This window comes from Cuculus canorus, chromosome Z (assembly GCF_017976375.1).
Source record: "Cuculus canorus isolate bCucCan1 chromosome Z, bCucCan1.pri, whole genome shotgun sequence".
Lineage (NCBI taxonomy): Eukaryota > Metazoa > Chordata > Aves > Cuculiformes > Cuculidae > Cuculus > Cuculus canorus.
The window spans coordinates 61,254,198-61,272,478 of NC_071441.1; the positions used below are offsets into that span (position 1 = coordinate 61,254,198).

Here is an 18,281-nt window from a genome sequence, read left to right on the forward strand (position 1 = left end):
TGTGAAGGCAGCACTAGGGATCAATACATAGGGTGGGTGCTTCTCAAAGACACAACCCAGTTATTTCATGGAGGTTCTCTGGCAAGGCTGCCTGGGACAGCCAGTACTTTCTCTGTTATCTACAAATGATACTCTGCTTAAACTAAATTCTGTTATTCCTGAAATACTTTCTCATCGTTTCTCCAAACCAGAGAAGGGAGTCAGTAGATCCAGTTCCTATACCCAGCTCTGTTTTACGATTTTAGCCAGTGATGGTCAATTCCAAAGCAACTTGTAGGATATCTTGCAAGATACTAGGCACAGCCTCACCGCTCACCTCACCTGTGGGTCTGCTGGTGCCTTGTATGCACTATTGTACTAAGTCTGCAGTACTGCCAGCAGCTTTTTTAATTAGACGTGAAGCTGGGCAAAACTGCATGGATCCGTGTGTCTATGTCACAGCTGGGAGGAGGAAGGACATGCAAGTAGCACTGCATAGGGTCAGGTATTGTCTGCTTAAGGACTTCAGCGTATTCAGGTCTTGAAAATGGTCAGGGCTGGAGGAAAGTTTTGTACATCATTATTTCTGCAGCCTTTTAACATGCACAGGAGATGCACCCAATGCTATGTCACTATTATAATCTGTGCGAGTAGTACAACTAATGAAAGAGGCATGCAGTCAAGTTACCTCAGATACAGCCAACTCTTGTTTGGACAAACAGCTGAATTGTCCCAGATAGACACTTCACATTTCCGGGGACACACAGCTTGCACTTAGGTAAGGGCAAAGTTCTTCACTTATTGGATTTTAATCAAAAGGAAGATCTAGACACGTGTCTGATCTTCCTATAAAAGACATGTCCAGATCTCTGATTAGCATTGCAGGATGTGGGTTTCTGCTTTATTCCCACCAAAGTACAGGCTCTATACAGATGAGAAAATACTCTGGGTCAGGCACGAGGGCTGTCTGAAACTTAAAATTTGGCTCTGAGAATTTTCAGTTATATTTTATCATTATTCTGAAATTGTGGTACTACAGATGAAAAGACTTGGTTTCGAACAAAATTTTTCTTTTCTATTTAGTAAAGACATTTGTTTGTCAAAGAGAAAAATGTCCCTCAGATTGTGGGTTGCTGTGGCAAAGGATTATTCTGTTCTCATGATACTATCAAAAGGTAAAATTGGCGAGTGATACCACACACCACACCAAAAAAAAAAGCCACAAAAGGTCAGGAGAAACACACGCTCGCACACACAAGTCCTTGAACTTCCACAAAGAGATATCACATTACAATTTGCAGTGTTTCCTAGGAAACCATTTTAGTGTAAACGGAACTCTTTGTCTCCTGCTCTTTGCAAAATTGTTTGAACCACCATATCTCATAAAAGGTTGCTTCACAGGCAATTTAAGCAGCATTAAAAAAGCTCAATCTGCAGTTTGCTGCACCATCAGAGGCAATACCTTTATCAGCAGCCTGAATACTTTAGATTGTATTTGTTGAGAATTGATAAGATTATGTCATAATTTCTAAACATCAGAGAAATAAAATCTTCTCGCTTTCTTTTTTTTTGTTCTTTTCCAACATGGAGTGCTTTTCTCTACACAGCAAGGCAGAACTAAAGAAAACAGCAGAAATTGTTTTAGGAAGCTCTTATCAGCATGTTTTTACTAGCGTGTTGGCTGAGGTAAAGGTACATTTTGGCTCTTTTTTCCTCTGACCACAGAAGAGGCTGGAACAGGATTTCCACCAGCATGGCTCCTGCTCTCCGGTGTTAGCTATTGTGTGGCTGTGGCCATGTGCCACCTGCTAGCCCAAATCCTGCAGGCTGGAACAAAAGACGTATCTGCCCTGAATTACCTGTGTCCTTTGCTCCAGCAGGCTGAGTGCCCTGGCTGTGCAAGGTGCTTCTCAAAACTAGGACAGTTTCTCAGCCAGTGCCAGGGGTGACACTTTTGCAGCATAAGCTGCAGCCCCAACCCAGCATCCTGACTGCCCTGGAGGGTGCAGCCACCCTGGTCCCAGGCTGCAGGGAGAGGGAAAGTTCTCTGTTCAGCTGAATGCTAGGGCTGAGTTTGCAGGCCAGAGAAAGCGTTTCCACTGAGGTCTTTGCCAGTTACCTTTCGTTATTTATCATCTCCCTTTGAATCCAGCATTAGATGCCTGCTATTTCATCTTAAGGAGGATGAATGTGAGTGCATGCAGTGCCTTCACTGCTGCTGGCAGGCTGGCCTGTGCTTCTCCTGCACTTTGCTTACAGAGCTGACCTAATGAGTTTTGTTCCCTCCTGTAGTCCCTGTCATTTATAGTTGTTATAATTTCCTGTTATAGCTAGTGTTTTCCTCCCTTCCTTGTGACATTGCAGGGTTCAGCTATATGGCTGATGTGCTCTGACTGCAGCCTGCTAGATTTGTCTTCGTCTTAATATATTATTTATGATGCTATTATTCCTTGCAGCGGACTGCCAGCCACGCTCTGCATACAGTTGCTGGCCTTCCAAATGCATCACAGCCAGTAAAGGAAAACACTGATATAATTGAATTAACAGTGGTGCTGTTAGCCTTAATAGAGTTTGTCATGAAACACTAAGCAGATGTGACAATGATCTTGGTTAGTCATATTTTTGTCCCTACACCCAGACACAGTAACTGTTAGGCAGATCATTGGGGAGGTTAACCCTCCTTTGCTGATCAGTAATTGTGCTTACCTAGACACGTGGCAATCACTTTGGACTGACAGTTGAAACAAGCCAAGGACTTGAACAGCAGAAAGTTTTATTTTCTGATAATAAACTTGGCTAATTAAAACAAGATGCAGATGGTACTGCCACCTAGCAATTTTCACCTCACTTACTCTGACTCCAATTATAGCCTTTCCCTACTGACTTACACTGTTTAAATTACAAAGTCAGGGAATAGATGACTATTTACCTGTTTCTATTCATACAAAGAAGTCTAACACATCATTGCTCTCCTGCACAAGGCATGTGATGATGGTCTTAGTACTTATTCTGAAAACTATCCCCACTCTTTCAAAAAAAAGGGAAAAAGAATTAAAAAGACTACTTAGACTCATTAGCAGACACACACATCAGCAGGAAGCATACGAATATTACACACATAGTTGTGTTTCTCTAACACTTGTTGGTTGGAGCAGGTGCCATACTTCTGGGAAATTAACTTTAATTGGAACTGGCCTTAACTAAGTCAGCCCAACCCACTTTTTTAGCTTATTATTTTCTTTAGATACTCTGAAATGCTTGATGCTGATCCCTTGGGTGATTTTCTCTTCTTGTGAAGAGAAACATCATCCACAAGGATGGATGTAAACCACATCCACAAGGACAGAGTAGACAATAAGCCATTAAGAGTTTGCTTGATACTGCCTCAGTGCAGTGGGGTAGATAATTGAGGCCCTTCATATTGCTTTAAATAAGTTTTGTAAGCAAGCTCCTTGAAACAACAGTTCTCTGTAGTTTGAAAAGGTATGCCTGTTGGAGGACAGGGGGAGAAACAAGGTGAGGCACAAGAATTTATTTATGGAGACCTATTATTTAAAGTCTTTGAGCTGGATTATGTAAAAATATGTATGCAAATTAATGCTGATTGGAAAGGAACTTCCATGTATCCTGGATGACATGCTAAATGAGGTCAACATGAGTACCATTAGTATGACAAGTAAGGTGACAGTAAATTGACCAAAGTGCTCAAAGCACCCTTGTTTCCCCTGCCCATCTTCTTTGTCCTGCTCAACTCCAGGGAATTTCTGCAGTGTGGCATCAGTTGTTCTTGCAGGGGAATGGATCTCATGATACAAATAGACAGCAGAGAGGTTTCCTCCCTGTCAAGAGTCATCAGACTGGAGGCTGAGGGCACTGCCTCTCCTGGGAGAGAATTGCAGGTGCTCAGTGCAAGGACTTCTCCTTGGCAGGGTGCTGCAGTGGGTGCTTGTGCTGTGCTTGGCTGGCCAAGATCCCACCAGGGCAGTGGGATCTGATGCACCCTGTTTCCTTCAGTTCCCCTCCTAAGAGGATCTTCCTTTGACGGCCAACAGATGTGGGAGCTCTGCAAAGAGGCAGTGAGTGCCACTGCTAGAGATGTTCTTGGGCCTTGTCCTCCAGGCAGCAGCTTGCAATTGTTTATAGAAGAGTATTAATAAATAAATAGACGTATATTAATCTTTGAATAGCTTCCATAGATGCTGCTTATACAAAGCATTTCAAATAAAGGTGGACGAAGTAATTTCACAGAGGACAGATTGCAGGACTGAAAACGATTCACATCTCTAAGCACCTGGAGACCACTTGCTTTCCCATCTGCTGAGACTCTGGGAGCACTTAGGTCAAATGTGGCAGAGTGTGGAGCACTGTGTGACCATCAGTGCGCCCAGGCTCACAGTACTCAGCATCCGTTGGGGCAGCCGGCCAGGTCCTGGCCATGGCAGTCATCAACCCTACGTCCACACCACACCTCTGCGTGCCAGTGTGTCTGGCCCAAAGGAAGCCTGCACCTGACATTAAAAGAGAGAGGTATCTGCAGGCAAGGCACTGAAAATCCATGTTTGTAATGCTCTGCTCTCGTGTGTCACTGCTACAACAAGGCCACCAACTTCAGAGCTCTGGTGTCCTTCAGGGCAGAGATGGAGCTGTAGAGGGACCCACGACTTTCAGCGGAGGAGAGTGTGCCAACACTTGGTGACTTCTCTTTTTAAATCCATCATGTCCTGCTCCTTGAGGGAAGTTGGCACTTCCAACACTTTCTGCTTAGCTACTGTTAAAGCTGTCCATGCTGTGACGTGGGGACTGGTAGGCAGAGCAAGGCTCTAGGTCCAGAACAGGGTATATCCTGGCAGGCTAGGAAAGCCCAGTATGACCTGAACAAGGGTAAGTCACTGGATTGGATTCCTTGTTTCTACAGCATCATATGAAACTCCTGTCACAAATCAAAATCACAAAGCCCAGTAACTAACCGTAACAAAGCATTTACCTGTACTGTAATTGTTGTGTGTAAGTGATCCCCATTTACACAAAATTAATGTGAAGACTGCAGGTATGTTTTAATGACTCCCAGGACTAGGGAGATTATATACTCTTTTGTTATTTATCTGTTTACTACCATTTTCTTGCAGAAGTAATCTCGGGCAACATCCTCTAAATCAGGCCTATGAAGCACAATAGATTTATGCCTGCTAAAAAACCCCACAGGCTCCTCCATTATTAATATGTAAAGCCTGGAGATGAAGTCACATCTGTATGATGATCTATTTTGGTGGACCATGCGTGCTTAAATCCTAGCCTTGATCTTTTAAACTATCAAGTCTGCCATAAATATTTGATGATGAACAAGCTCATAAAAAGAAAATGCAGAATATGAATAGAGGGAGAGCAAATGCGTGATTCAATTTTTAATTACCATCACCTTACTTTAAAGGCAAGTTCATCTTCTGTAAGAGACAGAAAGTAACAAATTTCTTTCTCGCAGTAACCTGATGAAAATGATCAGCACTGCCTTTGTTATTTATGTTTTAGGGAAAAGGATGAATTATCATAGAAACAAAAGAACCAGGGCACCAGAAATAAAGTAGAACAGTCTGGTTTTATTACCATATGTAATCAGGAGCATTTACTTCTTCTTTTCTCTCCTCCTTCTTTCCTTCTTTTTCTTTCTCACCTTTTTTTTTTTCTTTTTTTTTTTTTTTACAACATACATTAAGTTGTGAATCAGATGTTAAGGGGATGTGGAAATGAAGGGAAACTGGTGACATCACAATATTTTACAACTTTACAAGAAATGAGTCTGAATTTGTTGCATCTACCAGTGTATAGCAAGGGTGGAAAGCAAAGGCACACATAGGTTCATGAACCCCTCACAGCAGAGGGTGGAAGGGAACCAGGGGCAGGAAAAGACGAAAACAGAAGACCCACCAAGTACCAAATGCGCCTTTCAAGGTCAGGCTAGGAACTGGTGTGGTGTACATTGTGAAGGTAGGTTGCTGCACAAGCTGTTGCCATGATTATCCATCTCTACGTTTTGGGAGAACACTTTGTGGGGTGATATCAAGGGGACCTGTGCATTTGGTGTTCCAGGGGTGTGGAGCTTGGTTAAAAGGTGGCGAGTCGGTTCTTTTTTTAAAAAATGACCTTGCTACCTACTGTCTTCAAAGGGTTTTCGGTTTGTTTTTATTAAAACAACAACATTGCTTTGGATACAGATCTATCTACTCCAGTCTGCATAGTTCACTAAGGGTGAACAAAACTGTTCATAAAAGAAGCTATGATGAAATGAAAGAACATGCAAGCACCCTTGTTACACACTTTGGTCTAGACCATCCAGACTTTATATATACCATCTATAAGCTAATGGACTTAAAATCTGTCTTTTCAGTCATCCAGAAACAAAACCAAAACCCTGAAAAACAAATGGAAGTATAAAATTTTAAAAAACAAATTGAAACAGAAACAACCACCTTACTCAAACATACTGTTCAGTAGATATATATATATATATATAAAAAGCTTAGAAGCGATCCCCATCATTTTTCTACAGTATGTTGACACAGTTATTGTAACAGATTAAAAACACATCTACGTTTTTGCATAAACTGAAAGACTGGAAAGGAACTTACACACCTGCGCGCGCATACACACGCACACACCTGTGCGCACGCACACTCCCACGCTAGCTACATGCACAGTCACACAAAAGAAACAAAGGAAAAAAAAAATTCCCCAAAGAAGTATATGCAGCATCCTTCTGGAGCAGCTGGTAGCTACTGCAGGAGCCCGCCTGCCGCAGGAGCCTGCCTGCCTGTCCTAGCTCCATGTGCCCTGCGTGCTGTGGGATGTGCGGACAGGCTTTCTGCAGGGCATGGCCCCTCTCACTGGCACTCGTTCCCCAGCCAAGGGACACACCAGCCCCACAGACAAGGGTGTTGGTCAATTCCCTTCTGCCCAGTGAGACTGATCCCCATGCTGATGTGTGGTGAAGGGGGAGTAGGTGGAGGAATACAGAATCCCCATCGTGGTGCCTTGGGAGCATCGCCACTTGTGGGTGGTTTGAGAGAGGACTTGGCACAGCTAGAAAGTCAAATTTAAGTGGAGGGTATGTTGCTAGCCTAATTTGTTGAGGGACATAGGGTTATGATAATAACCACCCTGTTCTTCTGTCAATGACTACTCCAGTTCTTGAAGAGGCTTGGAGGAGGAAGGATCAATAAATATTTGCATTACTCAAAGGGGAAAAAGAAGAAGATTTTACGTACTACAGCTCACAAGTATACACAACTGAGGGTGTAAGGCACAAATTTACATGTGGAAGAAAACAGGCTATTCACAGATATATTCCCACGAAAAACCCGTGTGATAAGACCATAATTTATGCATGGTAACAGCCGGCATATTAACTAGTTCACACTGTTTGAGGATTTTGTTTGCCGTCTCACATGCAAGGTGAAATGAGATGGCACATCACAAGCTGGTGCCTTCACAGAAAGTATTAGCTACTGACAAAGCCATGTTGATAGCAATGGTGCACCAATGTGCAGCTTTTAAGAGTTTCTTTTGCTGTTGCGTTAGAAGTTATGAACTCGTGCTATTTGTTTGTTGCCATCTTAGGTCAGAGGCCCAGCCAGCTAATTAGCTGAGAGACTTAAATAGATATCCCCTTATTTTTCAGCTAATCGGGCAGTCCAGGCACAAAGTTCAGAATTCCAGCTCCAACTTACCTAACTCAGTGAATTTATTGGAAAAATAAAAGAGTTTTAATTACTCCAGTTAACGGGTTTCATGTTAAATAGGTATAACTTTCAAAGTACTTCTCTGAAGAGCTGCTCACAGGATGATGTGCAGAAGTCATTTCCTTAGGAAAAACAAAAGTTGAACAATAAATAAGAGGAGTTACTTCCGTTAACAGTCACGTGTTATTCATTAAAAGAGAAGGATAGCAGAAATCTATGACATAGTTTGCCCAACACGGCATTTAACTGCTGTAACCAAAAGGCTGTAACACTGATGGGCATCATTTCACAGTACCTGCACATAGCAAAATTCTGCCATTGTTAAGTCAGAGTTAGTTTTATCAATGGGTTCTTTTTTTTTTCTTTTTTTTTTTTCTTTTTAAAATTTGTTTGTTTTCGTAATTATTTGTTTTGCTTTTCAGAGCACTCTTTCCAAGTTCAGGAATGCACTGTGCAGCTGAGGGGTGGGGTGAAATGTCACAGTCATCTTTCACCTGTGTGCTTTTGGCTCAATGTTTGTGATGGAGGGTTAGTCTCTTGAGCAAAGAACCAGCGGGTTGTGGGGGTGAGTCCTGCCATTGCAAACCTTCAACCATGGGTCATATGGCTCGGGTTTAAAAAAATATTCCACTTTTCCCAGAGAGCAGAAATCCAACACATCTTCAGCTTTCAACAACCATCTTCTCAGAGGAGCAAGCGATAACAGTTGCAGAACATCGGCTTTCAAGGGCAACCTCTGCTTAATTGCCATCCTCCCCCCACCCCCCTCCTGATTATGTACACGCGTCGTTGGGCTTCATAGACGTGGAGAGCGGAGCAAAGGAAGGTTTGGGAGGTACGTCTGGCTTTAGCGAGGGTGTGCGTTTCAACCCCGACCTTGTCAGTGAGTTGTAGGTGGTAAGACTTGGCTGCCGAGATACAGTCACAGCCTGTGCCTGAGCGGCGTGGACTTGTATTGAGTCCACTCGCTGTGGGGCTGGTGGCGGGTTGTCGCCCCGGCTGAAGCTCTGATTGCGGGAGAGGTGGGATGAATTAGAGGAGTTAGTGTTGTTTCTTTTGAGTGTTGACGTCTGGTGACTTCTCGTGAGTGAGTTTGTAGGGTAGCTTCTCTTGTAGTCCACGTTGTAAGCAGAAGAGTGCATCTCCAGCCGCTTGCTCAGGCCACTCTGTGACAGCGAGGTGCTTGGTGGCCCAAGGGAAGCTTCCCGTTGGGGTACTTTTGGTGGCATGCTGTCAAGGTTTTCCACCAGGTTAACCCCATGGCTGGGACTTTTGCTACTGAGATGGTCCTTGATAGTTTTGTATTCAAGGGTGGCATTCTGGTCCTCTACAGACATCTGAGCCCCATCGCTCATTTTTGGCTGGTCAACATACTCATGCTGGTAGCCTTGCTGTGCTATGGGCAGGACCACTACGCTGGGAATGTGGCTAGGAGAAGCTCTGAGTGGCAGGTCAGTTGGGATCACAGGTGAGGCCATTGGGGGGATGTCTTTTGTGCAGGCATTGATGAGGTTCTGGTTTCTTTCCCATTCTCTGCTGCCACGGCTGGGCTTTCTTTTCTGTTGTAGGGTTGGGGTGGACTCAGGGGTTGGCAGGGCAGCCAGGTCCAGATGGTGCTGGTCAGCTTTGATTAGCATCTTGGCAGTGTTGCCTGGGGTAGCCAGCTTGCCATTGTGCATCAGAGGTGTGAGGATAGCTTCAGGCTTTGGCTCCTTGGACTGAGTGTCCCCAAAGAGGCCACTGAGCTTGGTAACGCTGCTCATGGAGCCACGGCGTGAGTGGGTCAGCTCCTTCTCCTTCCTCTGCACAACAGCCACGTCTCTGCGGCGATGGTCACAGATGCAGTACACTATGATTCCCGAAAAGACGGCTCCCATGACAAAAGCAAGAATAACAGCAATGGCCAACAGGGTGACTGGCACCAGTTGATCATGACCCTTCAGGTAACTCTCACGAATCACTCCTGCAATAAACAGCATAGCATGGTTAAACAAACTAAAGATGTGTAAAAGCTATTTATTGTTAACTACTTTGTTCAAAGGCACATCCTGGGAGATCTGTTTGTGTTTTGCAAGGTGATTTTTGATCACGTTTTTGTCCAGGTTTGAAGATACACCGTACCTGCCAGCTACATCTTGCATGTGCGGCCTTGGGCTTTCAGTACAGCTTTCAGATCTGGAGTTGAAGACTACAAAGCTCAGGCCAGGAGGGGGAATTTACTTGCAGAGTAAGTGCAATCAGTTTGAAACCCTGTCCTTGAGCAACTCACACTGACTTCAGCAGGTCAGAGTTATTATTTCTCCTATTCTAATGTAGTGCTCATTCCTCCTCTCCCTACATCTGATCTGTCTTCAGCTAATACTATCTTATTTTTATGATGGTAAACCACACTGAAAAACCTTTAAAAGGAAGAGAGGAGACAGAAGCTCTATAAATACCAGAGAAGTGCATCGCATATTGTTTAAGGCTTTTTTTTTTCTGCTCATCATTCTGTTATCTTTGTCATGTGTTTTTAAAGTCAGTGTCACATGCCTGAGCTTTAGAAGGATGCTTTTAAATAACTGTGAAAGACAGAGCACAGTTTTAAAATCTATTGAGCCTGCTAGACGAGTGTCATTGCCATTTTAATTTTAAAAGCTCTCTCTTGTTCTGAACACACGAATAGGTTGACCTTTGTGCCGAAAACTATGCTTTCTCAGCTGAAAGCCATGACTCTGAAGACCTCATCTTGTGGTCCTGGGCTGTGGTCAGAGATCATTGTCAAATCTTACTTGGCCTTCCAAGCGCCTGCTGGCATCTTTGGCATCTCCATCTGAAGTCCCTAACACAGCATTTATCAGTAGCCTGAATTTCTGTTTAAAGTTGGACACCAAACCAGCAGTGCTAATGAAACACAGGCACAGAGCCTCTAGTTTGCTTTTTTTTTTTTTCCATTTCTTGTTTTGTTCCGAGTGTTTAGCAAGGAGCAGAGACATCCTGACAGGGAGCTGAAGGAACACCTCTCCCACCTCTTTCTCCAGTGTGTCCAAATGCCAGGGCAAAAGTGGATGGTTGCTGCACTCATATAAATATCTTAACAGTAAAAAAGGGAAGGAAAGTAAATCTTAGAAAACAATGTATAATTAGAAACAATCTTCAAATTAAATGTTTCTAAGAGAAATCTCTCTTAAAGCCCAGCAGCCCTCTAAGAGGCAGATTTTTCTACTCTTTGTTATGAGCACTTAAAAAGCAGTGGCAGAACCTAGCCCTGTAATTTAAATCCACGTACAAAAATGCTGTACACAGATTAGAAACATAGTCTAGTGGTTATGGCACAGTCTAGTCAGCAGTAACTACACTTCACTGCAAAGGTGCTGAACTCCTGTAGACCTTACACTTACTGATATTTACACGCTAGACTCTGTAGCATTTTGAGACCAAATTTATTTACACTTGTAAAACTGTCTGCAGTCATTACCGGAGAACTAGAAATAGAAAGTCCTAAATGGCTAGGAAGGATGGTCTGGGAAGTGTTAAGTCTTATCCAGAAATGCATTGCTGGGCATGAGATTAAGGAAAAAGAAAAAGCCCACTTTCACGGACATCTTCCATATACAAATTACCCAAAGACAGGCCCCTTTGAGCCCTTAAGTCCAATGTTCTTTTGCATGAAGAAGACTCAAAATCCTTGTTCAGTGCTTACCTAAGGGTGTAAGCACCTACAGTCAGAGCCAACATGGGTTCATGAAGGGAAAGTCATGCCTTACTAACTTAATATCCTGCTATGTATAGACTAGCAGAGAAGAGGTTGGAGTGCAGCCCTGCAGAAAGTGATCTGGTGGTTTTGGTTGACAGTAAGCTCCATACAAGTCAATAATGTGCCCTGGTGGATAAATATTACAAAGTATTCAAAGGAGGGCAACAGAGGTGGTGAAAAGACTACAGGGCATGACTAATGACAAATGACTGAAGCTGCTTGGTTTGTTCATCTTAGAGAAGAGCAGACCTCATCGCTATCTAAAAGTCCTTACAAGGGGCAGTGGAGAGGGAAGTGCTGACCTCTCTCTCAGGTGTCTGGTCATAGGATGTGAGGGAATGGCTTAAAGCTCGTGTCCATGCCTGACATTTCCTACTAGCTAAGTGAGGTTGCTTTAGACTTTCAGCCTTCTGCTGTATGCTAAGTCTAATTCCACGAATGACAGCCCTGGGCACAAACCTGCATCACTGCATACAAAAGCAACACAAACCTTCAGTTTTACATCACCAATGGATATTGAATCATCACAACTCACATTACAAAATCACCACACATTTCAGACTGAGTGACTGTGTGTGTTCAAGAAAGGGGTAGCTGAAATGATGTTGCTCATGCTGCAGGTTCTTTACCAGCAGAAATTTATGTGGGTCTTAAAATAGTTTGATTCCAACTAGTTCTTCCTGAGCTAAAACCTTCCTGTTGTTTACTACATTTTCTATACTAGAGTTAAAGGATAATTAACATTAGTGGCTTTGTTTTAGGCACGCAGATCTTATCTGGACACAATGTCGGGTTAATGACATAATTTATTTTTTATCATAGATCACATCCCTGTTATGTATGTTATCCATCTTTAGCTATGTAAGCAATCCCCAAAACATTAATTTAAATAAAATAAGATATGCAAGATTTGACCCTGCACTAATGTTTATGGAATACATAAAAATAACAAACGAAAAAGTATGAGAAATGTTCAGTATCGTACTGGTATGACCATGGGGCTGGGGAGGAGCGGAATGTAATATGAAATAGGCCGATAATTGCAGTTGCTGTCAATCAACATCTCAAGCCCTAGCATCTGTAGTATCTGCCTTCAGAGACTGAGATAAATAACCAAGTGTGTGATTCCAATGACGAACCCCAAACACGCCAGTTTGAAAGCAGAGAGACAGGACAATGTTAGTGCCCTTTTTCAGGCTGCATTGACTCTTATTTTACCTACCCTGCAGCTCTTGAACAACAATACATTCCCAAGACTCAGTCCAGCATCACTCCTTAGTACTCATTATTCAAAGAATTAAAATACATGCAAAAAATAATCAGAAAAATGTAGGGCATACATTTTTGAAAGTCGAATAAAGTATTTGGACTTCCAGCTTTGAAGAATACCTGATACCTCCCTAAGACATTATGTACTGGAACACTGACTGGGCCGGATGCATAAAATACTATGGAACCAGACCTTAAGATAAGATTAATATACACACCACTGTATTATTTTTATCCTACATTTAATAAAACAATTATTCTAAATAAAATACTTTTAAAATAGCATTCTTCTGTTTGCAATGTGTTCTCTGCAAATGTGAAAATACATTGCTTATTTAATTTTAAGTGGCTTGAACAGGTCACTCATACTCTTGACTGTTTCCTGTAGCACATGAAGATGTATCATCATGGAAAACAACCAGATATGATTTGAAAAGGGATATCATTGAGAGAATTACCTGTATTAACATTATACTTGGGACCGGTCTGATGGTAAAAGTAAAATTGAAAAAGTTTCAAAGAAATAGACCAGGAGAAATATTTGCACCTTCAAGGATCACACCTTACATGCCACTAGCGACATTTATGTCTCTCTCTGAATACTTCAGTTAAGAATCTGTTCTTTGCAAATCACAACTGGGCTTATGACTTCAAGGTCTTCTGACATGTGATGTATTATTATTTCTGGCTACTAAAAGAGCCAGACTAGTGATCTGATATCCACCATGGCCATTCTGATTCCCATGGACAACCTGATCCTTCCTCCTCCACTAACTAACTGTAATTTCATCCCATGTACTTTTGTCTGCATCTCCTAACATCGCCATTCATATTCTCAGTCAGTATGCCCTGTACTGTAACAGTATGGAATATGCAAAATCACTTCCTCTGACTCATCTAATGAGACAGAAGACCTGATATGCCATTGTATTATTCTGCTATACATAATTCATTCTTTCTTCCAGCAGAGCTTGTAGGTAAGCTACACAGCGTTGGCTGTCTGGTTGGTAAAGAGCAGAGTAAGAAAAACATTTCCAAACCTTCAAAGTGTTTCAGCTCTGAAATGAGCTACTGCTTGGATAAATCATGACTAGATTATTGATCTAGGTTGTTCACTAAATGTATATTAGGGAAAAGCAAGGAGACATTAAATTTTATGTCAATAATACATATTCTTTTTCTAAAGTTCTGGAAAAAGTGAGAAGCAGACTTGTTGAATGTCTCTGGGTGAAAAAAAGAGAAAAGACATGATAAGGGGTGATACAATGATATAGATCTACTGTATAGCTAGATAATTGTAAACAGGAAGGAGATGAGGCTGCTTCTTTTCAACAATTAGCAGAAGTATTCAAGTGTTAGGACTGTACCTTGGCATCTGCTAAAAACAAGTTCAAGAGCAAGATGTGCACAGTGTTCTAACTATAATTTTATGAAAATGCTTACAAAGCTATTCTGGGCATGTTCTACTCCCTCTAATTCTAACAGGAAAGAAATTTGGAGGGCAGAAATATAATTAGGCTGCAATAATCACAAAGGAATAGAATTCATCACTCTAAAGAATACATGGCATGAGCATAACAGAATAATAATAATGAATATTGGTACTACAAACTTCAATAAGGGAGGACAGATAAGGAAAGACATGGAGACTGAAGCATTTACTCCTTTTCCTGCTTCACTTTTCAGCAAAAGTCCCCACTTGATCTGTGATCAGGTAAGTAACAAAAGTCAGGGAATGTAAGTCAACCAGAATAGAGAAAACAGGTAAAAATATCTAGGTAATGTAAATGTTTTCAAATTGTCTAAAGGAATTTGCTCCCAGCTGCTCAAGGAACTAGCCAAACCAGTTTCTAGACATTGTAGTATCTTGGTGAATGCTGGAAGAAATACAATCATCAAGAGCTCTGTAAAAGGACAAGCCTATTACTTGCCTTTGAGATGAGCCAAAGGGAGGACCTACCAAAAGACAGACCTGCCAGTCCAATTTTTAGAACAGGAATGATATTAAAGCAAGTGATTGAACAACTGACTTTATGAGCATCCAAAGGATGATAAAGTAATTGGGGAAAAAAAAAAAAGGCCAAAGCAAATTTGCAAAGAATAAATTACACTAAACCAGACAAACTTCCTTTCTTGACAGGAGGAATGGCTTACTTTTTATAGTGAAACATTAAGTATGATAACCTTTTACTTCTGTAAAGCCTTTGACTTATTTTCTCAGAAGCAAATGAAAGTGAGCTAAAAGCTGCTGAAAAGCTGTAGTTGAAAAGTATTGATCAAAGGTTACCTGGAAAGAGATCTGAAGTAAGGTGTCTGTCTCAGGAGAACAGCAATTAACAGGCATCTGCAGAAAGGAGACCTCAACTCCAGAGGCCCAGCAAAAGAGCTGTGTCCTTTTAGCATTTACAGTGTAAAAAGAAACATCCCATGATAAAGTCTGAATTCCTTTGTCTTGTCTGTGATCAGGGACAGGGATGGCAAAACATCAAGAAGAGCCCCATAGGCATGTTCTTCTAACTCTAGGTTCTGGTAGACCTTTTGCAATGAGTACAACCTGAAATTCCAGCTTATAACTCTCACAACTGTTCGATGAATGAAAATAAACAACTGACTACTTCCCAGTTTGAACAGCTTAATGTGAGGTTGTTTTAGTGACATAATGGTCTGGATGCTGCCTTCTCTCACAACCATAAGTCCGTGAGAATACCAAGAGCAGGGCAGAGAGCAGTACGTGGTTCTGTGACTACAAGATCCTGTGTGTGAACAACCTAGTTACCGGTCACCAAAAATAATGGCTTCTAACTTGAGTACTACAGACACAAAGACGCCTCTGTTCCAGAAATGATCTATGGTCATGAGAGGTGTACCCCAGACTACGTGCCATGTGCACCTAGAGCGCTCTGTGATCACCTCTGCAGGGAGCTGTTATTGTCTACTTTCCAAAGCTGCCTGCAACAGATGGTAGAATAATCACCCAAAATGGTGGCACACACGAAACTGAAACACAGAGGTGGGAAATGAAGAATTATATCTTGGCAGGAAAGTGGGGAAATAACTATCAGGGAATGAGGTAGTATTTCTGCCTAGACCACACACTAGCAGCAGTCAGGGAAGTGAGTGCCACTGCTGTCTTAAACTTCACCTCCCCAGCTAAATGGGAATGAGCCCACTTCCATCTCCAACACCTAGAAAATCACTTGAGACTTTCCACAGAACAAGTCATTCTTCCAGAAAGGCACAATTATTTCCTTACTGTTGCTATTCAAGGGGAAAACTTTGCAGTTAATTACATTCTTCAGTGCAAGCTTCTCTGTCTGATGTACCTCTCTCTCCCTCTGATTACACTTGCAAGAAACGCTGGTATAGACTCATTATGAATGGAGGTTTTTATAGGCTTCAGAATATCTTTTTTAAATACCACTGAATAGGTTTTCAACATGTGTCTCCAGGTGTTAGAACTGTGTTTACAGGCAGTCTCATGCTGCTAAAAGACTATTTCAGCCTAGAAAATCCCTGCAGGTATTAACAAGCTTTCTTCCTGTTTTTTAACCAGTGATAGCAATAATAAAAATTCAGATGAACTTAGACTGGACACCCAGATTTAAAGTGATGGGAAAACAGGAATGACCAGAGTCTACCATGCATTTCAGAGATATTATCTCATTGTTTTTCTTGAAGGAATAATTTCAAGGTTTGACATAAACCAACCACATTATAATCCAAATGATACGATGCTTGCCACTTTATTGGAACTGTTTTTTTGAAAACAGTAAGTAAGCTTTTTCCTTCATCTTCCTTCTGGCTGCAAGGACTTGTTCTGCTGACTCAGTGAAATTCTACAATTCTACCTAGTGTTCATTTTTCTGGACTCTCAGTGCCACCAGCTAGAAAAGATCAGCTCAGACATTCATAGTTAAAGCTGATGGCAATTGCTTTCTTTTCCTTCTCCTTGCAGTAAATTGTTGATTTGTAAAGGTCTGCAACTGTAAGTTTTGTATGACTGTACTGAGAAGACCAATTCATCTCCCCCCAGATTCTGCTCTACAGCTCTCAAAGTCAGTTGCCCAAGCTAGCAGTCTGAGATATCCTGCAAACAAAAAGAGGATATACATGTTTGGAGAAAAAGAAAATGTTCAGTTACAAGAGGCCCGGTGATCATGAGAGGTATGAAGAGAAATTGTACTTCAGAACTATGAAAAAAAAATCAATATATAACGTGCCTGAAGTAACACCTAACAAAGCCTTGAAAAGGATCTAAACAATCAGATCAGCCATAGTGGCCTCTGTCAGGGTTTTTTGGCCCTTAATCAGATCTGCTTCAGAAGCAATCCCCCTGGGGTAGGTTCATCTATTGATCTCTAAGGGTGGTTTTATTTCTATTTTCAACTGGTCTAAATTATATCACTTCTCTCTACTTTTGGTAAGTACAGGTTGACGTGACCCTGCATAAAAAAAAGATGGCTGAATTTACTAAAAGAGAGGAGATCAACTGGTGGCTTTGCTTTCAATGGCAAGACTGAGAACTTTCATTCTTGCATTTTTTTAAAGCTAGATAAATTAAGCAAGAAAGAGGAAAGAAACGACTCCATCATGTCCATAAAAGACAAGCCATGACTCTTGAAGTAATATTTACAGAACTGATTTCAATTATCTGTTTTCAGTTTGATTATGAGCCTGCAATCCAATTTTTCTGCATGCTACAGTGGCCATACAAAACCTACACCACAGCCACACTTGTGAATTTTGAGACACCAGAAACATGCGGTTCTTTTTTTGAAAGGGGTTATTATAGATGGAAATTACAAGATCCAAGACAGCAAATTAATGCTTGGCTAACTCCCACCCCAACGAAAGGAAGGGGAGGCAGACCTGAAAAAGATTGGAAAAGCAAGCTTTTAGAGCTTTTTTAATTGTATTACTTCTAAGCAGTATCTCTGTAAACAAACCAGTTTATTAAGTTTGCAGGTATGGGAGAAGGTTTAAGATACACAGCCTCTGGGACCTATAATAGAACAAAGAAAGTCATTACAGTCCTGAAGCCAGCCCAATTTTATTTGTCCCACCAGCTGGGCTCAAGGCCAGCTCTTGCACTAGAAGGTGCTTGACAACCTTTCTCCCACTGGCAAGTAGTATGCAGTGGCTGATCATTCTGACTTTCCTGATTTCAGTACTTTCATTCACCCCTCACCCTCACCCAGTGAGCAATGATAATTTTAGATGCCTCTGTGTGATGGGGAAGAAGCAGGCAAGGCAGATCCTTTAAAAATGTAAAACACAGGCATACACAGTAGTTAAAACAAGATGTATGAAATCCAAATGTCAAGGAAAATTAATTCTTTTGTAGCTTGTCTCGGCAGAGGCAAACTTTATGCTGCTTCACATCTTAAAACACGAGTTTCCTTTAAAGTCTGCTGCATTTCCTCTAATGACGTAAAAAAAAGCTCACTGCACATTCTGGGACATTCCTACTACGCCTGGGATGAGCTTAAACATATCCAGCTGCTCTTTATTAGTTTACTTCAGGGGATCTTTCACAGCTGGGTTAAACCAGATTTACATATGTT

The 18,281-nt window shown here is 41.7% G+C and overlaps 1 protein-coding gene across 8 annotated transcripts in view; it reads right to left on the reverse strand.

Annotated features, from left to right (window-relative positions):
- Window positions 1–5,575: 5,575 nt before the first annotated feature.
- The window catches only part of SEMA6A (semaphorin 6A), a 115,374-nt gene continuing 102,668 nt past the window's right edge, over window positions 5,576–18,281 (reverse strand). For all 8 annotated transcript variants that reach the window (XM_054053854.1, XM_054053862.1, XM_009562917.2 and 5 more), the window contains one exon: window positions 5,576–9,675. In XM_054053854.1, the coding sequence (XP_053909829.1) occupies window positions 8,486–9,675 (1,190 nt within the window). In that variant the 3' untranslated portion in view covers window positions 5,576–8,485. The remainder of the gene's footprint in view (window positions 9,676–18,281) is intronic.